Source organism: Mus caroli, chromosome 4, assembly GCF_900094665.2.
Source record: "Mus caroli chromosome 4, CAROLI_EIJ_v1.1, whole genome shotgun sequence".
Taxonomy (NCBI): Eukaryota; Metazoa; Chordata; class Mammalia; order Rodentia; family Muridae; genus Mus; species Mus caroli.
Genome location: NC_034573.1, coordinates 34,287,670 through 34,311,761, shown reverse-complemented (window position 1 = coordinate 34,311,761; position 24,092 = coordinate 34,287,670). Strand labels below are relative to the sequence as shown.

At 43.6% G+C, this 24,092-nt stretch overlaps 1 protein-coding gene across 1 annotated transcript in view; it reads right to left on the bottom strand.

The window, feature by feature from the left end:
• The window catches only part of Aco1 (aconitase 1), a 58,323-nt gene that overhangs the window by 17,114 nt on the left and 17,117 nt on the right, over positions 1 to 24,092 (bottom strand). The window contains exons 2-11 of the mRNA XM_021159519.2: positions 20,567 to 20,693; positions 19,653 to 19,821; positions 17,178 to 17,315; positions 5,860 to 5,929; positions 5,574 to 5,757; positions 4,968 to 5,107; positions 3,602 to 3,773; positions 2,491 to 2,591; positions 1,354 to 1,470; positions 109 to 268 (exon numbers count right to left, since the gene is read on the bottom strand). Coding sequence (XP_021015178.1) covers positions 109 to 268; positions 1,354 to 1,470; positions 2,491 to 2,591; positions 3,602 to 3,773; positions 4,968 to 5,107; positions 5,574 to 5,757; positions 5,860 to 5,929; positions 17,178 to 17,315; positions 19,653 to 19,821; positions 20,567 to 20,663 — 1,348 coding nt within the window. The 5' untranslated portion in view covers positions 20,664 to 20,693. The remainder of the gene's footprint in view (positions 1 to 108; positions 269 to 1,353; positions 1,471 to 2,490; positions 2,592 to 3,601; positions 3,774 to 4,967; positions 5,108 to 5,573; positions 5,758 to 5,859; positions 5,930 to 17,177; positions 17,316 to 19,652; positions 19,822 to 20,566; positions 20,694 to 24,092) is intronic.

The following is a 24,092-nucleotide window of genomic DNA, read 5'->3' as shown; positions in this document are numbered from 1 at the left end:
ATGACTTCTACTTCAAATATTTTCTATTGGATGCTATTTGTTGCACCGGAATTTTCTGGCCCAGTCAGTGTCTAGCTCTGTAAAGAGGCTGAAAGCGGATGTGCTCACCTGCTCCTAACATCACGGATGGATTGCTGGTGTTTGTGCAGCTAGTGATGGCAGCGATGACCACAGAGCCATGAGCGAGAGTGAATTCACTGTTATTATAGAGGAATGTCTTGCGGTCATTGTGACGGTCTGGGGCAACTTGGAAACCTTTAAATCCTTGCTGTGGGAAGGGAAGGTTGAAAATATTGCACGTAGTAAGAAAGAAATAGGACACACACAGTCTGCTATAAAGAGAAAAATATGTATGATCAGAACTTCTCACTTTGGAAGAACTTTGGTAATAATTTTAAGTGCCAACTGTTAACAGAACAAACACTTCTATGAGTAAACTTTGAAATAGCCCAGAAAATTTCACTTTTTAAAAATTCACGAAGGCAGTTGTGAGTCCTGAATCTTGCTCAGCAATGAAGTTAATACCAATTGCTTTCTTCCCTCCTCAAGACTGGGAGATTAAATTTATACACAGTTCAAAGTTAGCCTGCAAAGAGCCCTGATTCATTAGTGTGCAGTTCAGTGCGTATGGCCTGAGACTACTGATTCTGACCACATGGAAATTTGGAGATGATATTTACTAATAATTACTCTCATCAATAATGTAAGGCACAGCTGAACATCTGGTATAACTAACACTGATGCCTTGTGGCTAAGATCCATCCCAACCTCTCATTTGGGAGCCCCTCACTGAGCAGCAGACATGCTGGGAGCTTTGTGGGGTAATGGAATGATCATGATGCAAATCTTATGCTCAAAGGCACAGGTCAGTAAGGGAAACCACACATGCAACAATCTAAATGAAAGAAAAAGAAACCTCACCCAATGGGCTTCAGGCTGTGTGCTATGACGTTTCAGGTGAGGGAAAGATGACTTCCTGATAGGAGATGCTTGGGGCCATGCTACAGAGAAGGGTATCTGAGCAGAACTTTATGGAGTAAACAGGATGTCAAGAGATGGAGCAGAGGCATCCACACACAGGGGCAAGAACTAAAGTCCAGGGACCTAAACAGTGTGTGTGAATAGGGCCAACGACACTGTAGAAAATGGGTTTTCCTGTGAAAATGCATAAACGGGTTGTATTTATAGGCAGGCATGCGGTGCGGGGAGCTACAGGGCCCATAGCTAACATGAGAATCATGAAAGCGTTTAGGACAGAAAAGAAATGCCCTTGGCACAAGGCTTCAGGAAGACTCATAACAAGGTGCTGTGAAAGCCTGGACCTAAGACACAGGCAGAGTCCAGAGGCCCTACCTTGGCTCCAAGGCAGCTTTCAAAGTCCTTTTTCATCTCAGACACCGCGACTTTGTCCTGAGGTCTTTTTGGTCCACTGCAGCAAGGCACAACTGTTTTCAGATCTAACTCCACAACCTGTGCGCCCAAGCCAAAAGCAATCACAGACTTCACAAAGAGACAGCACAACCACACCCGAGCCCTTAGAACATCCCAACAACAAACAGCCAAATAAACATGCAGGCACGCTCCAAAACTAAGGAGCCAGCAATCCTCCTACCCTGTGCAAGAGTCATTTCCCAATAATAAGATGGGCACGGGAGTGGCATGGGCTGGCAGGACTCTTTGCAGCCTTAGACAGGGTGGACATAGGCTGCCTGCTCTCTGCCACTCCCTACTCTGTAGAGTAGCTCACATATGGCTTGCAAGCCGAGATGGGCTTTCTACTGAAGGATAGACCCAGAATCCATCACTGCAGAAAACAGTCTGACTACTCAATGAGTACTTTTTTCCCTTGATACATGAACACTGGGACCCCAAGTCTAGTTAGCTTTCTAATCTTGGATGCTTGGAAAAATATGGATTCAGTTTTTCCCCAGAAAATAAAGCAAATCACTGGATAAGCAGAACCACTGACATGGCCGTGCCTTCAGTTCTTTCTAGGACTGTAACAACGATGGCCTTGGCCTTTAAACAGCTCAGCTACCTTAACAAAGCCTGCCACGCAGAAGTGTCAATCAGTAGGCGGGAGGGGGCACCCAAGTCACAGAGGGTAGGTCAGCAGTCACGTTAAGAAGTCTCTTTGGAGCCGGGTGGTGGTGGCACACGCCTTTAATCCTAGCACTAGGGAGGCAGAGGCAGGCGGATTTCTGAGTTTGAGGCCAGCCTGGTCTACAAAGTGAGTTCCAGGACAGCCAGGGCTATACAGAGAAACCCTGTCTCAAAAAACTAAAAAAAAAAAAAAAAAAAAAAAAGTCTCTCTGGTACGTTTACGTCCTTAACCTTCTCATTTTTCACCCTTTGCCACCCTGTCCTGTCCCTTATAATAACAACACAGAGACTGATGCCCCACAGTTGGACCACCCCTGAAAAAACAAAGACCACTGCAGTTGTGACCTCAGAAAGAAGAGCCGTGACAGCTGGTAGCTACTCTCATACCTGAGTGAAGTCTGGGTCTTGAGAGGCGTCGTTGAAATCTCGAAACATGCCTACAGCCTGAAGATACTTCTGAATGTGCTTGACTTTGCCTTCCTCACGACCTAAATGGCATTAGTAACAGATAAGCACGTTACTATTTCCTGGTGGGAGGCTATAAGCTGAGAGCCCGTCTGTAGCTCCGTGTGAACACACACCAATGGTTCTGCTCTCTCAGCCTCCAGGCCGCTTCTCATCAGCACTGCCTGCTACTCCTACCCAAGAGACGTGGACAGAACAGATCCTGGCTCTACGTACAGTGACAGTTCCTTATCAGGAGGATGCGCAGCCTGAGCCCACTGCCCAACTCCACCCACGCATCTGTCCTCAACTTGCCACAGACACTCTTAGCATGACTTTGTTGAAATAATTACCAACCACCTCATTCATACCTCTGGCTCGTAAGCACTTCGGTATGCCTGGCACTGTGTACTAAGGGATTCATATGAATTACTTCAAACTCTGATCCCATGAAACAAGTACTATTATGATTCTCATTTACTAATGAGGAAATGCTAGCTCAGGAAAGTTATGAGCTAAATTCTTTAAGGATTCTCTAAGGAATACAGCTAGGACAAGGCAGAACCAAGAATCTGAATTTGCATCTAAAGTCTTAGCCCCCAGTGCTGCATCTCCAGGAACACAAGCTTGAACCCACAGGTGCAAGCCAGTCACAGCCTTCAAGTCTCAATCTGCTACTCATCAGCCTTGGTTAATTACACGGCTCTGATTCTAAGTTTCCTCTCCTATTACTTGGGCAAGTAATCCATCAAGCTACCCTACCAATGTATGAAGGGCACCAAAAGGCACCCCAGAGACAACAGTTACCATCACTAAGATCTCTTGTGTCAATATAAAGAAATCCGCAGTTGAAAACCAGCACACACATCTGGGTTCTGTGGTACCTGAGAGAGGTTTTTCTCTTGGCCATTATAGCTCCATTTTACACCTCTTTAAATCTGATGACATACTGTCTCCACAGAGGAGAGTAAGTCTAATACAGGAGCATGGTGTGGGCAGAGGCGGAAGGCAGGGCTGTTATTCCCAGTGTCTCTGCCTTCAGCCCTTTACTTACCTGTCTGCAGCAGGTACGCGATGCTAACTTCATCAACCGGGAAGAAGGCTGCCGTCGCACCATACTCTGGGCACATATTGGCAATCGTAGCTCGGTCAGCAATGGACAGCTGAGCCACTCCTGGCCCGAAAAACTCCACAAATTTGCCCACAACTCCCACTTGTCGGAGGTGCTACACAGTGGAAACGATAGGAAAGTTTGAGGCTTGACAGCCTGTGTTTAAAACACAGAACTACTTCTTTGCAACACTCCCTAAAAGCAACAAGGCACATAGGACTGGGTCCCAGAACTGCAAAGGGACACCACTGAGGGATGGACGGGGGACGCTGTAGTTAGGAGTGCAATATCAGCATCAGCCTTGGTTTTGAGAAGGCCACTATGGTGTAAACATTAGGGGAACTGGGAAGGAGAGAGCGGGGACCCCACTGGTTTTCCATCAGTGCTCCTGTAAATCTGAGATTGTAGCAAACTTATTCTTTTTTTAAATTATCATTATTATATTTGAATATGAAGAGTGGTGTAGTTGCAAATTTATTCTTGTAGTTTTAATAAAAAAAGAAAAAAAATGGCAAAAAAATGTGAATAACACCAGGGTAAGTTGTTCCACATGAGAACCATCAGAATGAAGGACAGTGTTTGGGTAAATGATTTGTTTTTACACATCTAATGCCCACTTCTGGCTACCACACATCCCACAGACTGCCCATCTCCCGTCTTCCCCAGGAAGCCAGTGACAACAAGGGACAGTTGGCGAGTGCACAGGAAGCCCTTCGGTTACAGGCATTCTATGACACTCTTGGGGTGAGCCCTGCTATTCCATTTTAGAAAAATACTATGACAATTTGTGGTGTTTAAATAAATTCAATTCTAAAGTCTATAAAGATTAAACCAAAGAAAACCTTTTGGCTTTTTTTAGCACGGGGTCTATACAAATGGCTTCTAAAGTATATGACCAAGAAAAAAAAAAAGGTGTTTAAAATAAAGACCATGAAACCTTATTTGTATCTTATTTCTTATACAATCACAGTAGTTACGTAAATAATTTGTTTTTAAAGAGATAATGCACAATACTTGCTACCACAAATCATGTTCCATGGAAAAGTAAATGAATGCTGTTTGTAAAGCAAGTGAATTAAAAAAGGGGGGGGGCAGGTTCCTGCGTAAGTTTAAGAAAAAGCCCTAATACTTTCCAACTAGTAGATATATCTGTTACAATAAAGTAACTTAAAATCCAGGTGGGGCCAGAGAGACAGCTTGGTGGACAGAACTAAATCCCAAAGGTTATCTATCCTCTGTACTTCATGCATGCCTTGGCCTGATACACACACACATACACACACACACACACAGACACACGTATCATTACCTTGGTAATGGTGAGCACGATGTCCGTGGATGTTACCAGAGGGTGAGGCTTCCCCATCAGCTTGTAGCCAATCACCTGGGGAAGCACCATGCTGATGGGCTGACCCAGCATGACAGCTTCTGCTTCAATACCACCCACACCTGCAGTGAACAGCACAGCAGAAGAACGCTTTTATAGTCCGCACTGCCCCTCAGCTAGAGGCCAGAAGCCCAGCCTGCATGTCTACCTGGTAGAGAGCTGTAGTCCCCTGAGGAACACTCACTTTTCTCTATTCCCCAGGACCTGTGTCAACATCTCTTCAACACCACACTTAATAGAGAGTGGATTTAGGAGGCACCATTGTTAACAAATGCCTAGGTGATTTTTACTTATACAAATGTCCTGAAACTTAATTCAGCTTAGTTTTACAAATAGAAAGTAAATTTCACTTCTAGGTACTGAAAATATAGCAGCAGTAAATAGAACAGAGAAATCACCTTCCTCTGTGACCGTGCAAGCAAGGCAGTGAGGGAGGTGCATGCTCCAGACGACCGTGCACACACAGGCGGTAAGCGAGACGCATGCTCTGTAAGAGCGAACGTGATGGGAATGCGGGAGAAGACTCACCCCAGCCAAGAACTCCCAGACCGTCAATCATGGTAGTGTGTGAATCTGTGCCCACGAGGCTGTCTGGGTAGTAACATCCATCCTGATCAAACACTACTCTTGCCAGATACTCCAGGTTCACTTGGTGAATGATTCCCGAGCCAGGAGGAATTATCCTCATGTTGCAAAAGGCCTGGGAACCCCACTAGGGTTGAACAACAGGAAGACATTTTTACTCGGTCTGCACACCTCTCCTCATGTCCCACACACACAAAACCAAACAGAGAAACTGAATTCTGGCCCATACCTTTAGAAATTCAAATCGTTCTTTATTTCTTTCAAACTCCAGGTCTTGATTCTTCTGTAAACTGTCTGCCCTGTCAGAAAGGAAAGACTGGCTGTATAAACTGCAAGGCCTCGCATGTTACCCATCCAGCCTGCTGGTGATGATCAGTGAGACAGGTTTGAGGCTGGTACACAGTCCCCATCACCTGCTGGGAAACTGAGACAAGCTGCTAACGCATGTTACCTTTGACCTGGTGCACGTGCCTTCAGCATGGTGGAAATCCATTGAAAGTTAAGTCCCTAAGTCTGACTCTAGGGACAAATTCAAGACATGGATGCCAAGAGCAGCAGGGACATGCCTGCTTCTCCTCTCTCCACTGAGCCACATGTGGGGCCATGCTAATGTGTTCATGCTGGAGAAAGCAGAGAGCAATGGCCAGGCCCATTGCGATCAGAATCCACATCTCCTGTCTTTCTTTTTTTTTTTTGGTTTTTCGAGACAGGGTTTCTTTTTATAGCTCTGGCTGTCCTGGAGCTCACTTTGTAGACCAGGCTGGCCTCGAACTCAGAAATCCGCCTGCCTCTGCCTCCCGAGTGCTGGGATTAAAGGCGTGCGCCACCACGCCCGGCACCTCCTGTCTTTCATACTGGGGTTTATGTAGACGGCTGCTCTCCACGAACAACTGTAAACCCCAGGTCGCATGCAGAGGTTTATTCAGGGTCACTCAGGTAGACTAATCGCACTTCTGCATGTTTAGCACACAGAAGGCACTCACAGTCTGCATATGGACTATGAGGAAACACTAAGCAGCTGAGACCACTCATTATATAATCACTACCTATGATGACATTGCTATGACTACTATAATGACATCACTGGGAAACAGCTACGATTCTAACTGCTTGATTAATTTTCTCATTGAATCTCCAAAATGATATTTTGAGTTGAGCACTACTAACGTATGCGTTTCAAATGAGAATGAAGTTAAAGCTGCCGGGTGCCGTGCAGCTAGTAGGTGGTGAGATCTCGGCATCTGGATCGGTGTCCACACTCTTACCCCCACACCCACCCAACACTGTCCCTTGGATCTTACTGTCTCACCGTGTCCTCATCACAACCTGCAGAAGCAACACAGGGAGGAGGGAGGAGTTGTCATGGTCAGATGACTGGTCAATCATGAACTGTCATCTGAATCCCAGTGTGACTGTTTCCCAGACTCCACTTCACCCTCAGTCCTTCCTGTCACTCACCAATCAGCTACTGAGAACGCACAGGCTGCATCTTCCCTGCTCCGCAGGCTCAGGGCCTGGCAGGAAAGAGAAGGAGCCAAGCAAGGCTGGAGTGTTATTACTAACTCTGCACGTGTAACCCTGGATGTCACAGGAGTATGCAGAAAGGGCATGAACTCCGACCAGCAAAGCTTCCAGAAAGGAGGAAATGACATCAATCCAGGCAGAAAGATGAAGGGAGCCAGCCAGGGGAAATTACACAGATATTCTTGGGAAGAAGATGTGAAAAAAAGCTCCCTGGTGTCGACACTGATTGGCTGAGTAGAACCATTTGGTTGGACAGAGTTGGAATGTTGCAGACCCAGAGCTAAAATTATCTTAGGCGGCTATCATTAGTTCCTTCAACAGCTATGCATCACGCACCTCTGCTTCTGACCTAGCCTTTGGGATGTTTTAAGTTATTAACAGATCACTAACTTCTATCATTCGAAAAGCTAAGCATGTCAGACAACATCTATGATCATCATCAGAGGTCCTGATTTCTGAACCCTGCCTATCTGGTGTCCCTGCCAACATATATAGCAAACGCACTGGCTCACGAAGGTGTTTATATAACCACTTCCCCAGTGTAGCATACCATTCAGAGTCAACCCACGTCCACACTTCTAGGCCATGGGAATAAATATCATATTCCTTTTGAAGTTCGAGAGCTGTGTTTTTATAGATATAAACAGCCAGCATGTCCCCAAAACACATTTAGTGAATATAGTGACCTTGTTCCCACACTGTGACATGAATATTCTAATGAAATTAATTTCTGAGAGACAGCAGAGCAGGGGTCTATAAACTCTAGCTCCAGGGCTGAATTCAGCGCAATACTGTAGATGCTTCATCCCCAAAGAATGATTCTGTTTTAAAGATTGGGGATGGGTTATATGACAGAGATAGCATGTGGCTACCAAAGCCTGAAATATTTACTTCTCAACTTTGTAAAAACAAACAAACAAACAAAAAGGTATTGATCCTATTGAGAAACTGAATGCCTGAGCATTTACATGTTAGAGGAAGGCAGAGAAAGACATGGAGAAAGGAGAGGCCCAGCTGGAGCAGAACACGGCAGGACTCCAGTGCAGGCACCTACATCAGCAGGCCCTTTAGATACACGGCCCACTCCTCAGCTTCACCAGCTCCTGCTCCTCCTGAGGCTTCCAGGCCTCTGGCTCCTGCCTGCCTGTCTCTCCCTGCCCTGGTGCATGTGCATCGGGGACACCCTAATACTCTGCCCGCCTTCCTACATCTTCCTCCTCTATCTGTTCACAGCTCATCTACCAAAGCCTTTACCATCAATGTAGCCCCAGTTAGCGTCTCAGTCCATTAGACTCACTTCCATATCTCCACTAGTACTGAGTCTCCTACATGTGCACACCATTATCGGCCTGCCATATTCTAATACACTATAAATCCTTTGTTTTAAAAAGCCAATTCTTCAGCCTGACCTGAACCTTGCTTTTCCAGACCCTTCATATTCTCCAGTCCAACCTTAGGGTCACCACCATAAGAATCTCTGAAAATCCTACACGCTGTCCTCTCTTAGGATGATATTTTGGCTTTTCTCCCCCTTGGTCTGGGTGCTTCAGGATTCTGACCGAGTGGCCCTCTGGAGAGCCCTCTGGCTCCGTCAGGATTATCCGACCCTTCTCGGGTGTGACCACGCTTAGTAATTGCATTGAAGTCATATATTCATTAAACTTTCTCTTTGAAATTTACTGGCTTATTGGATAAATATGGGTACAACACCGGTCTGTTAAACGTATTTTGAAAAGAACAGCAGAGAAGGGATTCCAAATATTATTTCTACCAGTACAGGTGAGATTGTGACTCATTACATGGCTGGTGGCCTCTCTCCTGTGACACATGAGCACCCGCCTCTCTCCTGTGACACATGAGCACCCCTGGACTCTAGTCACCTCTCTGTTTTCTTAACTTTCAGCATCAGGAGGACGCTGCAGCTGAAACGTGGAATGAAGAGAATAGAATGCTTGCCCCTGAAGATGTTGGGCAAAATGACCACAGAGGTCTTCACAAAATGATTAAGAGCCAGAAATGCTCAGGCTAACAAGCTAACACCATGAAAGCAAAAGCAAAAGTGTGGCTCAGTGTGCCTTGCTGTGGTTACCAGAATGAACCAATAGACCTAGAATTCAAAAATTTGGAATTTATTTAATTTTACTACCACTCAAAACTTTCCTAAATTAGTCCGACCTAGTGAGCTCTTTGGTTTTTTTTGTTTGTTTGGGGGGGACAGGGTCTCGTGTAGACAACAGGCTCCAAGCTCCTCATCCTGCCTCAGCGCTCGAGGTCCTAAGATTACCAATGTGTCAACATGCCCCGCTCCAATCTAGAGAACTAATGAAGTCCCCGAATGGCCTCATAAACAGAAGTGATAACAATCTCCTTAATTATTTAATACAAATTAATGTTTGTAGTTCCTGAAACTTTCATGGAATAGAGCCTAGAAACTCACAAGTAATGTTCCCAGAGAAATAGCTTTCATACTCATGAAACCTAGTTATTAACTGTTGTGAAAAAACCAGGGAAAACCAGGGATGCTAGTGAGATAAACACAGGACACATGGCAGCAACATACTAGTTATGAGGAGAAGCATGGCCAGCCTCCCGAACTGACTCTTACACAAACTGACCTCTCCATACCTAGTGTGCATGCACTAGATTTGAATTTGTATGCAACATTCACCATTGCATCTTAAGTTTTCCTGATACCATTTACATTACGATCATGTAAATGAAAAAGGTCCATTTAAAAAAAAAAGAAGAAGAAAATAGTTGATGAAGGTCAACACTTAAAGGGAAGGGAAAAATCAAGAAGATAGCCCAGATGCATCCACAGTGTGAGCCCAGAGGCATCCACAGTGTGAGCCCAGAGGCATCCACAGTGTGAGCCCAGAGGCATCCACAGTGTGTGTGAGCCCAGAGGCATCCACAGTGTGAGCCCAGGGGCATCTACAGTGTGTGTGAGCCCAGAGGCACCCATAGTGTGAGCCCAGAGGCATCCACAGTGTGTGTGAGCCCAGAGGCATCCATGGTGTGAGCACTTGGGATCTGAGGGCAGCAGGGCAGCCGTGAAGAAGAAGGAGGTACAAGGAAATCAAGCTCTCAGCAGCTGCAAATCTCTTAAGACAGTGGTTCCCAAGCTTCATAAAACTGAAACCCTTTAATACAGTTCATGCTGTGGTGAAGCCCAAACCACAAAACCATTTCATTGCTACTTTGTAACTGTAATTTTGCTACTGTTATGAATCATAATGTAAATACCTGATATGCAGGACATCTGCAATGTGACCCCGTGAAAGGCTTGGTTGACCCCCAAAGGGGTTAAGACCCACAGGTTAAGAACCATTGCTTGCTCCTTATAAGGTGAAGTAGCTATCTGACTTTGTGAGGTGACTTTACTATTACTTGTGTGGTAGGACTTCAGAAAATCCTTACTCACGTAGGGTACTATTTGGTATTGTAACTTCTACTTTCCAAAACAGAGCCACTGAGCAGTGCTCTTGTAACTTAAACGGGGCTTGGGAGAGAGGCAGCACCTGAGAATGGTTCCGTATGGAACCCACTAACATCTCCAATGGGGGATTGGTTTTGTTTTCCTTTGGATCTTATCTGGTTTTGTGGGAGTATTTTTGAATGACCCTTTAAAATGATCAAATAATAGTCTCTTGTTGTAAAAATAAAGACGAGTTAAAACCCCAGAGGGGGATGTGTAGTGGGCTGGGATACCTTCTCTGGGTATCACTGCGATGTGTTGATTCATATACACAACTTAGATTCTGGCACACCGAACTACAACGTAAGTACATTCTGAGCGTTATTCATTAATGTAACTGTGGGACACCCAGCAATCCACTTCAGGGTATGCCATCATTTACTGTGCTGTTTCCTTTTGTGGGGCATTGAGAAGGGGTCTAGATTCTCATTTATAATAATGCTTTAATTGCTAGCTACCTTAGGATTATTACTGCTATGAAGAAGCACCATGACCAAGGCGACTTGAGAAGGCCAGGCTTTATTTCAGTTTGCACTTTCAGGTGTCAGTCTATCACCCAGGGAAGCCAAGGCAGAAACTCAAGAAGGGCAGGAACCTGGAGGCAGGAGCTGATACAGAGGCCATGGAGGGGTACCACTTATTGGCTTGCCTGTGGCTCGCTGGCCTGCTTTCTTACAGAACCCAGGACAACCAGCCCAGGGATGACCACATCCATAATGGGATGAGCCCCCCACCATGTCCATCATTAATTAAGAAGATGCTCCACAGGCTTGCCTGCAGCCAGACCGTATGGAAGCGTTTTCTCAGCTGAGGTTCCCTCCTCTCTGATGACTCCAGCTTGTGTCAAGGTGACAAAGAACTAGCCAGGGCACCCGCCAGGAGCTTCTTCTGAATTTCCAGTATTAGTCAGAAGTATGTTTTAATGCAGAAATCCCAGGACAAAGGACAGCAAACTGTCTTGTCTTTTTAAAGATTCACTTTATTTTTAGTTGTATATCTGTGTGCTTGTTGGTGCATGTGAATGCAGGTGCCCCCAGAAACCAAAGACGGGTGTCAGGTCCCCAGAGCTGGAGTTCCTGGTAGTGTTGAGCCTCCTACTGTAAGTGCTAGAAGCTAAACTTAGAAGAGCCATCTCTGCAGCCTCGAGGCACAGAAGCTTAGAAGGTACTGCTACATATTGCTTTCATCATTTCCAATTACAGTGCTATTAGCAGTGCACATAAATGTCTCCCTCATGACACTTTGATAATTAAGGTGTAATCTTAATTATACTGATAAAATAATATGATATTAGAAATATTTATTTCCACTGGATGGTTTTAGCTCCCTTGTCAAAGATCAAGTGACCATAGGTGTGTGGGTTCATCTCTGGGTCTTCAATTCTGTTCCATTGGTCTACTTGTCTGTCACTATACCAGTACCATGCAGTTTTTATCACAATTGCTCTGTAGTAGAGCTTTAGGTCCGGCATGGTGATTCCACCAGAGGTTCTTTTATCCTTGAGAAGAGTTTTTGCTATCCTAGGTTTTTTGTTATTCCAGATGAATCTGCTGATTGCCCTTTCTAATTCGTTGAAGAATTGAGTTGGAATTTTGATGGGGATTGCATTGAATCTGTAGATTGCTTTTGGCAAGATAGCCATTTTTACAATGTTGATCCTGCCAATCCATGAGCATGGGAGATCTTTCCATCTTCTGAGATCTTCTTTAATTTCTTTCTTCAGAGACTTGAAGTTCTTATCATACAGATCTTTCACTTCCTTAGTTAGAGTCATGCCAAGGTATTTTATATTATTTGTGACTATTGAGAAGGGTGTTGTTTCCCTAATTTCTTTCTCAGCCTGTTTATCCTTTGTGTACAGAAAGGCCATTGACTTGTTTGAGTTAATTTTATATCCAGCTACTTCACTGAAGCTGTTTATTGGGCTTAGGAGTTGTCTGGTGGAATTTTTAGGGTCACTTATATATACTATCATATCATCTGCAAAAAGTGATATTTTGACTTCTTCCTTTCCAATTTGTATCCTCTTGACTCCTTTTGTTGTCTAATTGCTCTGGCTAGGACTTCAAGTACAATGTTGAATAGGTAGGGCGAGAGTGGACAGCCTTGTCTAGTCCCTGATTTTAGAGGGATTGCTTCAAGCTTCTCACTATTTACTTTGATGTTGGCTACTGGTTTGCTCTAGATTGCTTTTATCATGTTTAGGTATGGGCCTTGAATTCCTGATCTTTCCAAGACTTTTATCATGAATGGGTGTTGGATTTTGTCAAATGCTTTCTCAGCATCTAATGGTGCTGGCACAACTGGCGGTTATCATGTAGAAAAATGCGAATCGATCCATTNCTATCTCCTTGTACTAAGGTCAAATGTAAGTGGATTAAGGAACTCCACATAAAACCAGAGACACTGAAACTTATAGAGGAGAAAGTAGGGAAAAGCCTCGAAGATATGGGTACAGGGGAAAATTCCTGAATAGAACAGCAATGGCTTGTACTGTAAGATCGAGAATCGATAAATGGGACCTCATAAAATTGCAAAGCTTCTGCAAAGCAAAAGACACCGTCAATAAGACAAAAAGGCCACCAACAGATTGGGAAAGGATCTTTACCTATCCCAAATCGGATAGGGGACTAATATCCAATATATATAAAGAACTCAAGAAGGTGGACTCCAGAAAAATCAAATAACCCCATTAAAAAATGGTGCTCAGAGCTGAACAAAGAATTCTCACCTGAGGAATGCCGAATGGCTGAGAAGCACCTGAAAAAATGTTCAACATCCTTAATCATCAGGGAAATGCAAATCAAAACAACACTGAGATTCCACTTCACTTCAGTCAGAATGGCTAAGATCAAAAATTCAGGTGACAGCAGATGCTGGCGAGGATGTGGAGAAAGAGGAACACTCCTCCATTGTTGGTAGGATTGCAAGCTTGTACAACCACTCTGGAAATCAGTCTGGCGGTTCCTCAGAAAATTGGACATAGTACTACCGGAGGATCCAGCAATACCTCTCCTGGGCATATATCCAGAAGATGTCCCAACCGGTAAGAAGGACACATGCTCCACTATGTTCATAGCAGCCTTATTTATAATAGCCAGAAGCTGGAAAGAACCCAGATGCCCCTCAACAGAGGAATGGATACAGAAAATGTGGTACATTTACACAATGGAGTACTACTCAGCTATTAAAAAAATGAATTTATGAAATTCCTAGGCAAATGGATGGACCTGGAGGGCATCATCTTGAGTGAGGTAACCCAATCACAAAGGAACTCGCACAATATGTACTCACTGATAAGTGGATATTAGCCCAGAAACTTAGGATACCCAAGATACAATTTGCTAAACGCATGAAACTCAAGAAGAACGAAAACCAAAGTGTAGACACTTTGCCCCTTCTTAGAAATGGGAACAAAACACCCATGGAAGGAGTTACAGAGACAAAATTTGGAGCTGTGACGAAAGGATGGACCATCTAGTGATTGCCATATGCAGGGATCCATCCCATAATCAGCTTCCAAACGCTGACACCATTGCATACACTAGCAAGATTTTGCTGAAAGGACCCAGATATAGCTGTCTCTTGTGAGACTATACCGGGGCCTAGCAAATACAGAAGTGGATGATCACAGTCAGCTATTAGATGGATCACACGGCCCCCAATGGAGGAGCTAGAGAAATTACCCAAGGAGCTAAAGGGAACTGCAACCCTATAGGTGGAACAACAATATGAACTAACCAGTACCCCGGAGCTCTTGTCTCTAGCTGCATATGTGTCAAAAGATGGCCTAGTCGGCCATCACTGCAAAGAGAGGCCCATTGGACTTGCAAACTTTATATGCCCTAGTACAGGGGAACCTCAGGGCCAAAAAGGGGGAGTGGGTGGGTAGGGGTTTGGGGGGTGGGTATGGGGGACTTTTGGGATAGCATTGAAAATGTAAACGAGGAAAATACCTAATAAAAAATAAATTAAAAAAAATATTTATTTCACTTTTTTATCACCAGCAAAACTGAAAAAGCTTTTGATACTGTTCAGCTCTTGAACAGTTTTTTTTTTTAAAACTGGAAATATATATTGTTCTTTACAAAATCATTTGCTGAGTCTTATATTCCTAAGTAGATTACATATTCCTTTTCTTTTCTGTTTTGTTTTGAGACACAGTCTAACCATGCAGCACTGGCTGGCCTGGTTATCCTGGTTATAACACGGAATTCCACCTGATCCTGTCTCCCAGGAGATCACAGTTGTTTACATACTAAGATATAACCTTTGCCACAGTTTTTGCAAATAATTTATTTCCTATTATTTTTAAAGGCACAATATCTATAGACATCTCCCTTATTTTCTTTCTTTAATTCTAAATTTAGAAAAGTCTTTCTAGTCAAACATTTGACACATCCAGAATTATAATTTCCTTATAATTAAAGTTACTGTATGTACCCAATGTATTTGAATTATGAAAGTACAAACTGCTACTCTTACTGCTTAAGAGGACGTGGGAAGTCCCTTGTCCACTCACAGATACTCATCCTGCTTCTGTCCGATGCAGGCTCCTCGGACCGACTGCTTCTCTATGTCTGAAGCAGCGTCCTATAACCTTACCTACCACAGCCGGACTGTAGTTTCCACCCTGATTTTTGACTGAACCGTATTGCTGGATCATTATCACTGTGGACAGAAGTGGCTCTGTAACTGCTGAGAGAGCTTTAAGGCACACTTTGGTTTTCCAGCCCCTCTCCCACGCCCCCAGTGTTTAAACTGCCTTCTTCTTTAGCCTGTGTGCCAAAGAAACACAAAGGGAATGGAGCTGTCACCAGGTGCCCCGCACATCAGCATCCCCAGCCTGCCCAGCCACTGTCACTTGAGGCAGAGCTGCCCAACCACCCTTGGGGGTTGGGTGGGTCAGCTCACCATCCTACCAACCTGCAAGCACGTCAGAAGAGCAATTCTCACTGCCTACTGCCATTGATACAGCAGTAGGTGATTTTTCATGTCTAACTCTGCATAAGAACTTTCATGGCTTGATGGTATAAACTCTGCCTTATGGAGAAAGAACAAATAGTAGTGTTTCCTCTCACCCCTTTCCTGCCTGTCCACACCATTTTGATTCAAAGGGCAGAGGCCATTAGTTTTTTCTTCTCAAGTTTAACTTTTTCAGGTGTTCCCAGATTCTCCTGCGGTATTGGAGATGCACAGTAATGTTTGCTATCTAGATGCCATCTAGTCCAAAGAATCATTCCCCAGTTCTAGCAAAGCCTTTTGAAGAATGAGAGCAAAGGCAGAACGTTCACTAACATGACAGCACAGGAGACTGCCATCACTACGTGACCTGTGAACACAGAACTTCAGTTACCCGAAAAACAGGTTAGGATTACAAATGCTACAGATAGTTTGCTTAAGATTTGCTCATTTCTTAAATGTTTATGATGTTATTAAGTTGCTAGTTTGCAACTGTAAAGTCATGTGTTCCAATTTCTTTGAAAAGCCATTTTACTACCTATATCTTGGGGGTAGAGAGAGATGAAAAGGAGATAACCAATCAGCTTCCAAGATTTAGTTTGTCCCCATCTCAAGGTACCTCAGTCATGCTAACTTAACTTCTCCTTTAACTTAGGGATATTTTGAGGTTAACCTTAGTTATGTTAAGTGTAGATTACACGCACAGCTCCATTCTAGTAAACCAGGCGACTCCAGACACCGAACTCCCATGGACTTGTGGGTCCACTCTAGTCAGAGTCCAGCAAGACGAACGCAACACAGGCTAGCTAATGAAGGATTTCTGACACATGGGGATTTAAACTGGCTATGAAAGATGGGATGGATTTTGGCAGGAGAGGATGAGGATCTATCCCAAGCAGGGGAGCTGAAGGGTAAGTCAAGCAGACACTATGGCAAGGCCCGGGTAGCCAGAGACACAACAGCTACTGGGACAAAGCAGGAACAAAGCTGCAGTGGATTCAGAGCAACCCAACTCCTCCAATGTCAGCCATGCGCTTGCACCGACAATCTCTCATGAGAAAACATACACGTGTGCTCTGAATCAGACTTCAAGCTATAGTCAAGCCACTAGATGCAGACCACTCCTATCCAAAGCAAACACAACATAACAGGGTTCACACAGTCCATCTCTCCCACTATCATTCACAGGCGAGTCAATTTCCTGGCAACACCTTACAGATACTCTTAAATACATATGCACATTTAAAAAATCCTTCATATACTTGTATGTATATGGGTATGTGTGGGCATGCATGTTCCATGGCCCTCACGTGTAGGTCAGAGGACATATCCATACATTAAAACTCCTTCTTATGTTTACTTATTTATATGTATATGGGTTTGTGTAGGCATGCATGTTGGTTCTCTTCTTCTCCTATGTGGGTCTCAAGGATGGAACTCAGGGCCTCCGTCTTGGCAGCGAGTACCCCAACCTGCTAGGCTATCACCAGCCCAACATGTATACAAACTTTTAAAAGCTATATATTCTAATATCTTGCACAAAGCAGAAACCCAAGGCACTCCTTCTAAGTTTTCTTCCTTACCTTCTGTTGAAATCAACCTGGATGGAATGGTCAATTACAAGGTCAGCGGGGCAGACAGGGTTAATTTTCTCCGGATTCCCTCCCAACTTCTTCACAGCATCTCGCATTGCTGCAAAATCCACCACAGCAGGCACACCCCTAAGGAAAGAAAGAAGAAAGCATGAAACAGCCATAAAGGTGTGCGACTGCATTCTGCAGGTTTGCCAGTGCTAATAACTGACAAGGGACCATCTCCTCAGAGGAGCTAACAATAGGTGACTTAGACAAGTGAAGCTCTGAGCATGTATTTCCTTGGGCAGAAATCACATAGGTGGCAAGTGGTATGAGTGAGCAGAACCTCCTTGTAGAACTTCATCATATATTATCTTAAACACAGGAACCATGGGAAAACTGGTATGTTTACCCTCAAGAACTCTACTAGAGTGACTGCTTCCCAGAGCACTCCTTCAACTTTAGACCACTCAAAGGAGTAGATATATACCTTGGAATAAGACTTACCAAAGAAGTGAAAGGTCTCTACAATCATAACTTCAAAACACCAAAGAAAGAATCCGAGGACCCTAAAAGATGGTCAGACTTCCATACTCATGGATTGGAAGAATCAGTGTTGTGAAAGTAGCTATATTACCGAATCATCTGCAGATTCAATGTAATTCTCATCAAAATTCCAATGCTATTCTTCACAGATACAGAAAAATACAACATTAAATCCACTCGGACACAAAAAACACCACAGGCTGTCAAAGCAACCCAGGGTGTCTTAGCGTCTTTCTCATTGCTGTGATAAATGGTGACAAACGCCACTTATTAAGGGAGAAAGGGATCAGTGAACTGCAACCCATGGCTCCTGGTACAGTCCTTCATGGGGAAGTCAAGGCAGGAGCCTGAGGCAGTTGATCAAGAAGAGAGCTAAGAACACATGGTCAACTCTCACACAGCAGTCCACTGATACAGTCTGGGATCCCTTGCCTAGGGAATGGCCCTACGCACAATTAAGACAGGTCTTCCCACATCAATGAATGCGATCAAGATAATCTGTCACAAACATTTTCAGAGACCTTCCTCCCAGGTGATTCTGTCAAGCTGACAACACTAACCACCACACTAAGCAAAAAGAATAACACTGGAGATTTTCTCATACTTGATTTAGAGGTTTGCACATATTAAAGGAAATAGCTTATAAAGTGAAGGGGCAGCCAACACAATGGGAGATGATCTTTGCTATTGATACAGCAGACAGAGAACTAACATCTAGAATATGTAAATATCTCAAAAACTAAACAAGCAAACAAGCCAATCAATAAAAAGACTAATGAAATGAAAAGACAGTTCCTAAAAGATAAAATACAAATGGCCAATATACACATAAAAATGTTTAGTTCCTCCCAAGCCACTAAAGAAAAGTGAATTTATTACATTGGGATTCCATTTTACTCTAATCAAAGTGGAAGTCATTAAGAAAATCATCAACACACACCGAGGACATGGACCAAAGGGAACTGCATACACTGTGGATGGGAATATACATTATATATATATACATCCACAAAGGCAGTCAGTACAGGGATTCCTTAAAAAGAAAAAATTACCTAAATGGTTTTGAGATGTTCCAAATAACCTGGTCATACCACTTCTGGGTATTTACCCTAGTCTCCAAGTCAACACATCACAGAGACACTGAACACTGGCGTTCACTGTGGCCCTGTAGCAGCAGCTAAGTTATGCAACCAACTAGGAAAGAGCAGTGGATAAAAACAGTATTATGGTGCACACAGTACAAATGATGTTAGCCCCAAAGAATAAAATTTAACCCTAAAAATTAAACCATGTGCAGTTAATGGAGATAATCTATAGAGTGAACCACGCCAGGCAGAAAGACAAATGTATGCTTCCCTCATTTGTGGCTCCTAAGTTTCACGCAGATGTCTAACGCTGTCTATATGTGTATTACATGAAAGTAGATGTGAAGCTGTGCAAGAGAGCAATGGGGCCTAAGGAGGGTGGGGGGAGGGAGGAGAAAAGGGGCAGCACAGATTTGAGGAGCAGCAGGCTGCAAGCCGAGTGCAAGCCAGGCCTCACGAAGCACCTCGTCTATCCCTGAGGTCGGTCGGCACAACTGTGTGCAGGCACAGCAGCCTGCACAGAGACTCTACACAACTGTGTGCAGGCACAGCAGCCTACACAAGAGACTCCACACAGCCCTCCTGCGTGCTGTCTTCTACCCTTCTCAGTGTGATCAGTCCTGAGGATGGTACCCCTGTCACTGGTGAGGCGGGGTGACTACTAGAGACATAGCAGGCTTCTCTTGTTCCAGGAGCCCCTTGCTTTCCTTTTATCTCCTGGTTTCTCAGAGACAAAGCATTTTTGCTACAGTAAAAACTTTCTTGGGAGGCAGACAAGGGAGGCAGAGAGGGTGGGAGTGGGGAAGAGAGAGAGAGAGAGAGAGAGAGAGAGAGAGAGAGGTGGCAGGCTCACGTAAAGTCTTGCAGTATGACTCGGGCTGGCTTAAATGGCACTTCTATGTTCTTATGTTGCATGACATTCCAATTCAGGATATTCTCGATGTCATTTTTCTTCACCAGAAACTCATCACAGTTCCGAACAGCTGCCTCCAGGAGAACTCTGATAGAAAATGGTAAGCGTCCTGGGGATTAAGGTAGAAAGCATTAATAACCTCAAACCACAGGGCACCTGCTTTTCACAACTCTCTTGAAAGCCAATCCTCAGATAAACTTGATACATGACATCGGATTATTCTTCTAAAAGGGAAAGAGGGCCAAGTGATTGACAAGTTTAAAATGTATATAAGGTGAAAACTATGTACAGTGAACAGACTTAAGAAACATTCAGTAGTTGAAAATACTCAAAAAACTAGATGAAAAAGTGTATTTATTTATGTTAAATGGTTGTTTATTTTGAATTCAGTAACAGAAAGAAACATTCCTATTAAGTCATCACAGCTCATGATCAGTCTAGACTCTCATGTATGATATGCAGCAAGCAATATCTATTTTCATAGGTACACAGAATAATATTTCTTAAGAAACTAATGCTCAAGAAATGAGAAAAATGACCTATTTACAATTAAATGCCTTAAACATAATGCAGCATGTCCACTTCATATAAAAATAATTTATTCTAAAAACTATTTTATTTACAAAATGGAAATTCTTTCTTGAAATATATGAAAAGTACTACTACAAACTAGACAAGACAGTAAGATACGTATTTGGAGATGAATGTGCGTATCTGTGTATCTAACCTACACTCGCCCACTGTCTCCTGTGATCTCTTCTGACTCTCTCCTAGAGGCTACATAATCGCATGATCAGGTATACAGCAGGAAACAAGCTGCTAACAGCAATTACATCACAGAGCCGTGCACCCACCATATCTTGAGTCCTCCAATTTATTCAAGTTGAAGAACCTCTTTCCTGGTTGGGCAGGGTCCAAGGGCTCAGCAAGGTGTGCAAATGGGTTCTTCATGATTATTGACGGTCACGTGTCTCTGAAAAACTAAATAATGGGGAGGGATTACAGGAAGGATGAATATGATCAAAATATATTTTATTCACGCATGAAATTCTCAAAGAATTAATAAAAATTAAAATAGAAGATAACTTGTTTTTGGAAGATGGACCCTTTGTAGAAATTATGGTATACATTTACATACATAAATCCTTTATTAACTTTTCAAGATAGGAAGGGGGTTAGGACTCGAACCAACACAAGCGTGACAGCCTCAGCAATGTGTTTCTTGTAAAGCTACCATGTCTGAAAGCCAGCATTAGCCTCTCACAACAGCAAACAGCCCAAGCACCTTCCCTCTTATTTCAAAACTTCCAACATTCTTCCAAAACTTCATGTAGAAAAAGCAGAAACAAAAAGAAACAAAAGATGTCATCTAACAGACAATCGTGGCTATATGAACAGACCTAGAGGCTGGACTCATCTTTTAGCAGAAACCAGGAGGCCATGCAGGTGAGTTTACACATCTCAGGATCCTGCTGTCTCTGCTTCAGTAAAGCCACTGGTAAAGCTGTATTGGAAGCAGGGATCCAAGAGCCTGTTTTCTGATACTGTTCTATGTCTTTCTATTTTTTAAATTTCTACAGCATTTTCAGTAAACTTGAACATGAGTTAGAAGTCTTTGATTCGCCTTGGCATCTCTTAGTAACAGTATGCTGATATCTGAGAATCTGCCCTCTCATGCTCTTTCCTTTGAGCTTCAGGTCAGGCTCCAACTCCCCACATATGTGTACAGGGAACAGCCACCCTAGTTCAGGACACCATTCCTAGGTCCAACATAGATATAAAAATACAACTGAGAGCAAAACACACTAAGGTGGGACTCACCCTTCCATAAATCTATTCTTCAATATTTTTATTTACTTTTATTTTATGTGTATGAATGTTTGCCTGCATGTATAAATATATGTGTGCCATGTGTGTCTGCTGCCAGAGTGGATGTTTGATCCCCTGAAGCTGGAGTTAAGGCCAGTTGTAAGCTGCCGTGTAGGTGCTAGGAACCAAATCTAGGTCCTCAGCAAGAATAGCAAGTACTCTTAACCTCCAAGCCCTCCCTAATATTTTTTTAATTTAAGTATAACAATAGTTAGTAATTTCCTTGCTTCATCTCAAGGTTTATATGAGTAAATATTATTTAGATAGTTGATACGTTTATAGAACTACCAATATGGCAGGATGGCATTATTGCACAGGGTAGAATTGTCTGTGAGAATGCAAAGTGTGGGTGTCTATAATTCTTCACTACAGTGGTATAAATCTTCACTAAGGACACAAGAGTCCCTCTTGGGACTGGTTGCCTCAGCAGGAAGGCTTGGGTTTTGTGTATCCTTTACTATCTTTTATATTTTAAACTATGAGCACATACAAGTTTTTAAAATACTAGATAAAATTTTAAAAGAAACAGCTATCTATCTATCTGTGCATCAATTCAAAGTGCAGTACAGAACTATGTGCCAACCCAAAACATCTTACATTTAAAATGACTGAAAACCTGGAGCTTTTGTGTACAGAGAGGATGCCTGTGATGGTTTGTATATGCTTGGCCCAGGGAGTGGCACTATTTGGACGTGTGGCCTTTTTGAAGTAGGTATGGCCCTGTTGGAGTAGGTGTGTCACTGTGGGAGTGGGCTTTAAGACCCTAGTACTAGCTACCTGGAAGTCAGTCTTCCACTAGCAGCCTTCAGATGAAGATGTAGAATTCTCAGCTTCTCCTGCACTATGTCTGTCTAGATGCTGCCATGTCCCCAACCTGATGATACTGGACTGAACCTGTTGTCTTTTATAAGACTTGCATTGGTCATAGTGTCTGTTCGCAGCAGTAAAATCCTAAGACAGTGCCATAAACCTAAGATTTTATAACTGAATTCACATGATTAGGCACAAGCAAAACACAGGTGTGCTAACAAACAGTATACAAGATTAGCTTTAGGGATATACACATATACACACACACAAACACATATGAAACATATGGTATATGAAACATAAACAAGTGGATTTCATATTGAGACTTCATCATTAAGAGATCTAATTGTACACATGCAAATATTTCAAAAACCAAAATAATCTGAAAGAATACTTGACACAGGGTCTGTCTATGCAGCCCTGGCTGGCCTGTCACTCACCATGTAGCCAATGGTGGCTCTGCACTTATGCCAGCAATTCTCTTTTGCTTCCTGGGTATAGGATTATAGCCAAATGCCACCCTGCCCAGCTTATAATATAAACATTCAAACACTTCTGGTCTGAAGCATTTCGTGAATGAGTACCCAGCCTGGACTAGGTAGTCCGGGGAGAAGCAGTTAAGAGTTACCAGTACAACCAGACGCCCTGTCTTATATTGGGTTTCTGTTGTTGTGACAAAACACTGACCAAAATCAATTTTTGCGGGGGGAGGGGTATGTTTCATCTTCCAACTCTGGGGTCACAGTCTGTCATTGATGAAGGTCAGGGAAGGGCTGATGCAGAGGACACAGAAGAACACTGCTTACTGGTTTGCTGTCCCATGGATTGCTCAACTTGCTCTCTTATATACCCCAGGACCGCCTGCCCAGGATGGCATCACCCACAGCTGCCTGGGCCTTCCACATCAATTACTAATCAAGAAAATGTCCAGAGATGTGCCTACAGGTCAATCTGGTCAAGGCATTTTCTTAATGGAGGGTCCCTCTTCCCAGATGTGGTGGTCTGAATGAGAACGTCCCCCAGAGGCTTAGCTGCTTAAACACTTGGTCCCCAGTAGGTGGCACTGTTCAGGGTGTTTTAGGAGGTGTAGCCTTGCTGGAGAAAGTGTGTCACTGGGGGTGTGGGTGAAGTTTTGAGATTTAAAAAACCACAGGCCATTCGCAGTCCCTCCCTGACCCGCTTCCTGCTTGTGGCTCAAGATGTAAGCTCTCAGCTTCCAGACCCAGCTGCCATGTCTGTGATGTCATCATGGACTCTGGTCCCTCTGGTGCCCAAAGCCCAGATAAACTATTCTTCCGTACGGTGCTCTGGTCTTGGTGCTTTTCCACAGCAACAGGAACGTAACTAGAATAATACACTAGATAACTCCAGCACCTATCAAGTGGACAAAAAAAACTCAGCAGCGCATGGAGAGGAGGCTGCACGGTGCAGTGATTTAAGCATGTGTTGTCTTGTCGACATGGTCTCAATGTGTAACTCATGCTACTTGGAACTTGATATGTGGTAAGACTGGCCTTGAACTCACGGATATACCTGTCTCTACGTCCTAAGAGCTGGAGTTAAAAGAGACATGCACCTCCATGCCCCAGCCTTATGGTTGGTTGTCTTTTTTGAATTGGGGGTACATGTAAGATGAAGCATCATACAAATGCAAGAGACTTGTTAGTGTGCCTTAGTAAGTGGGGAACCAACCAAGTCTAA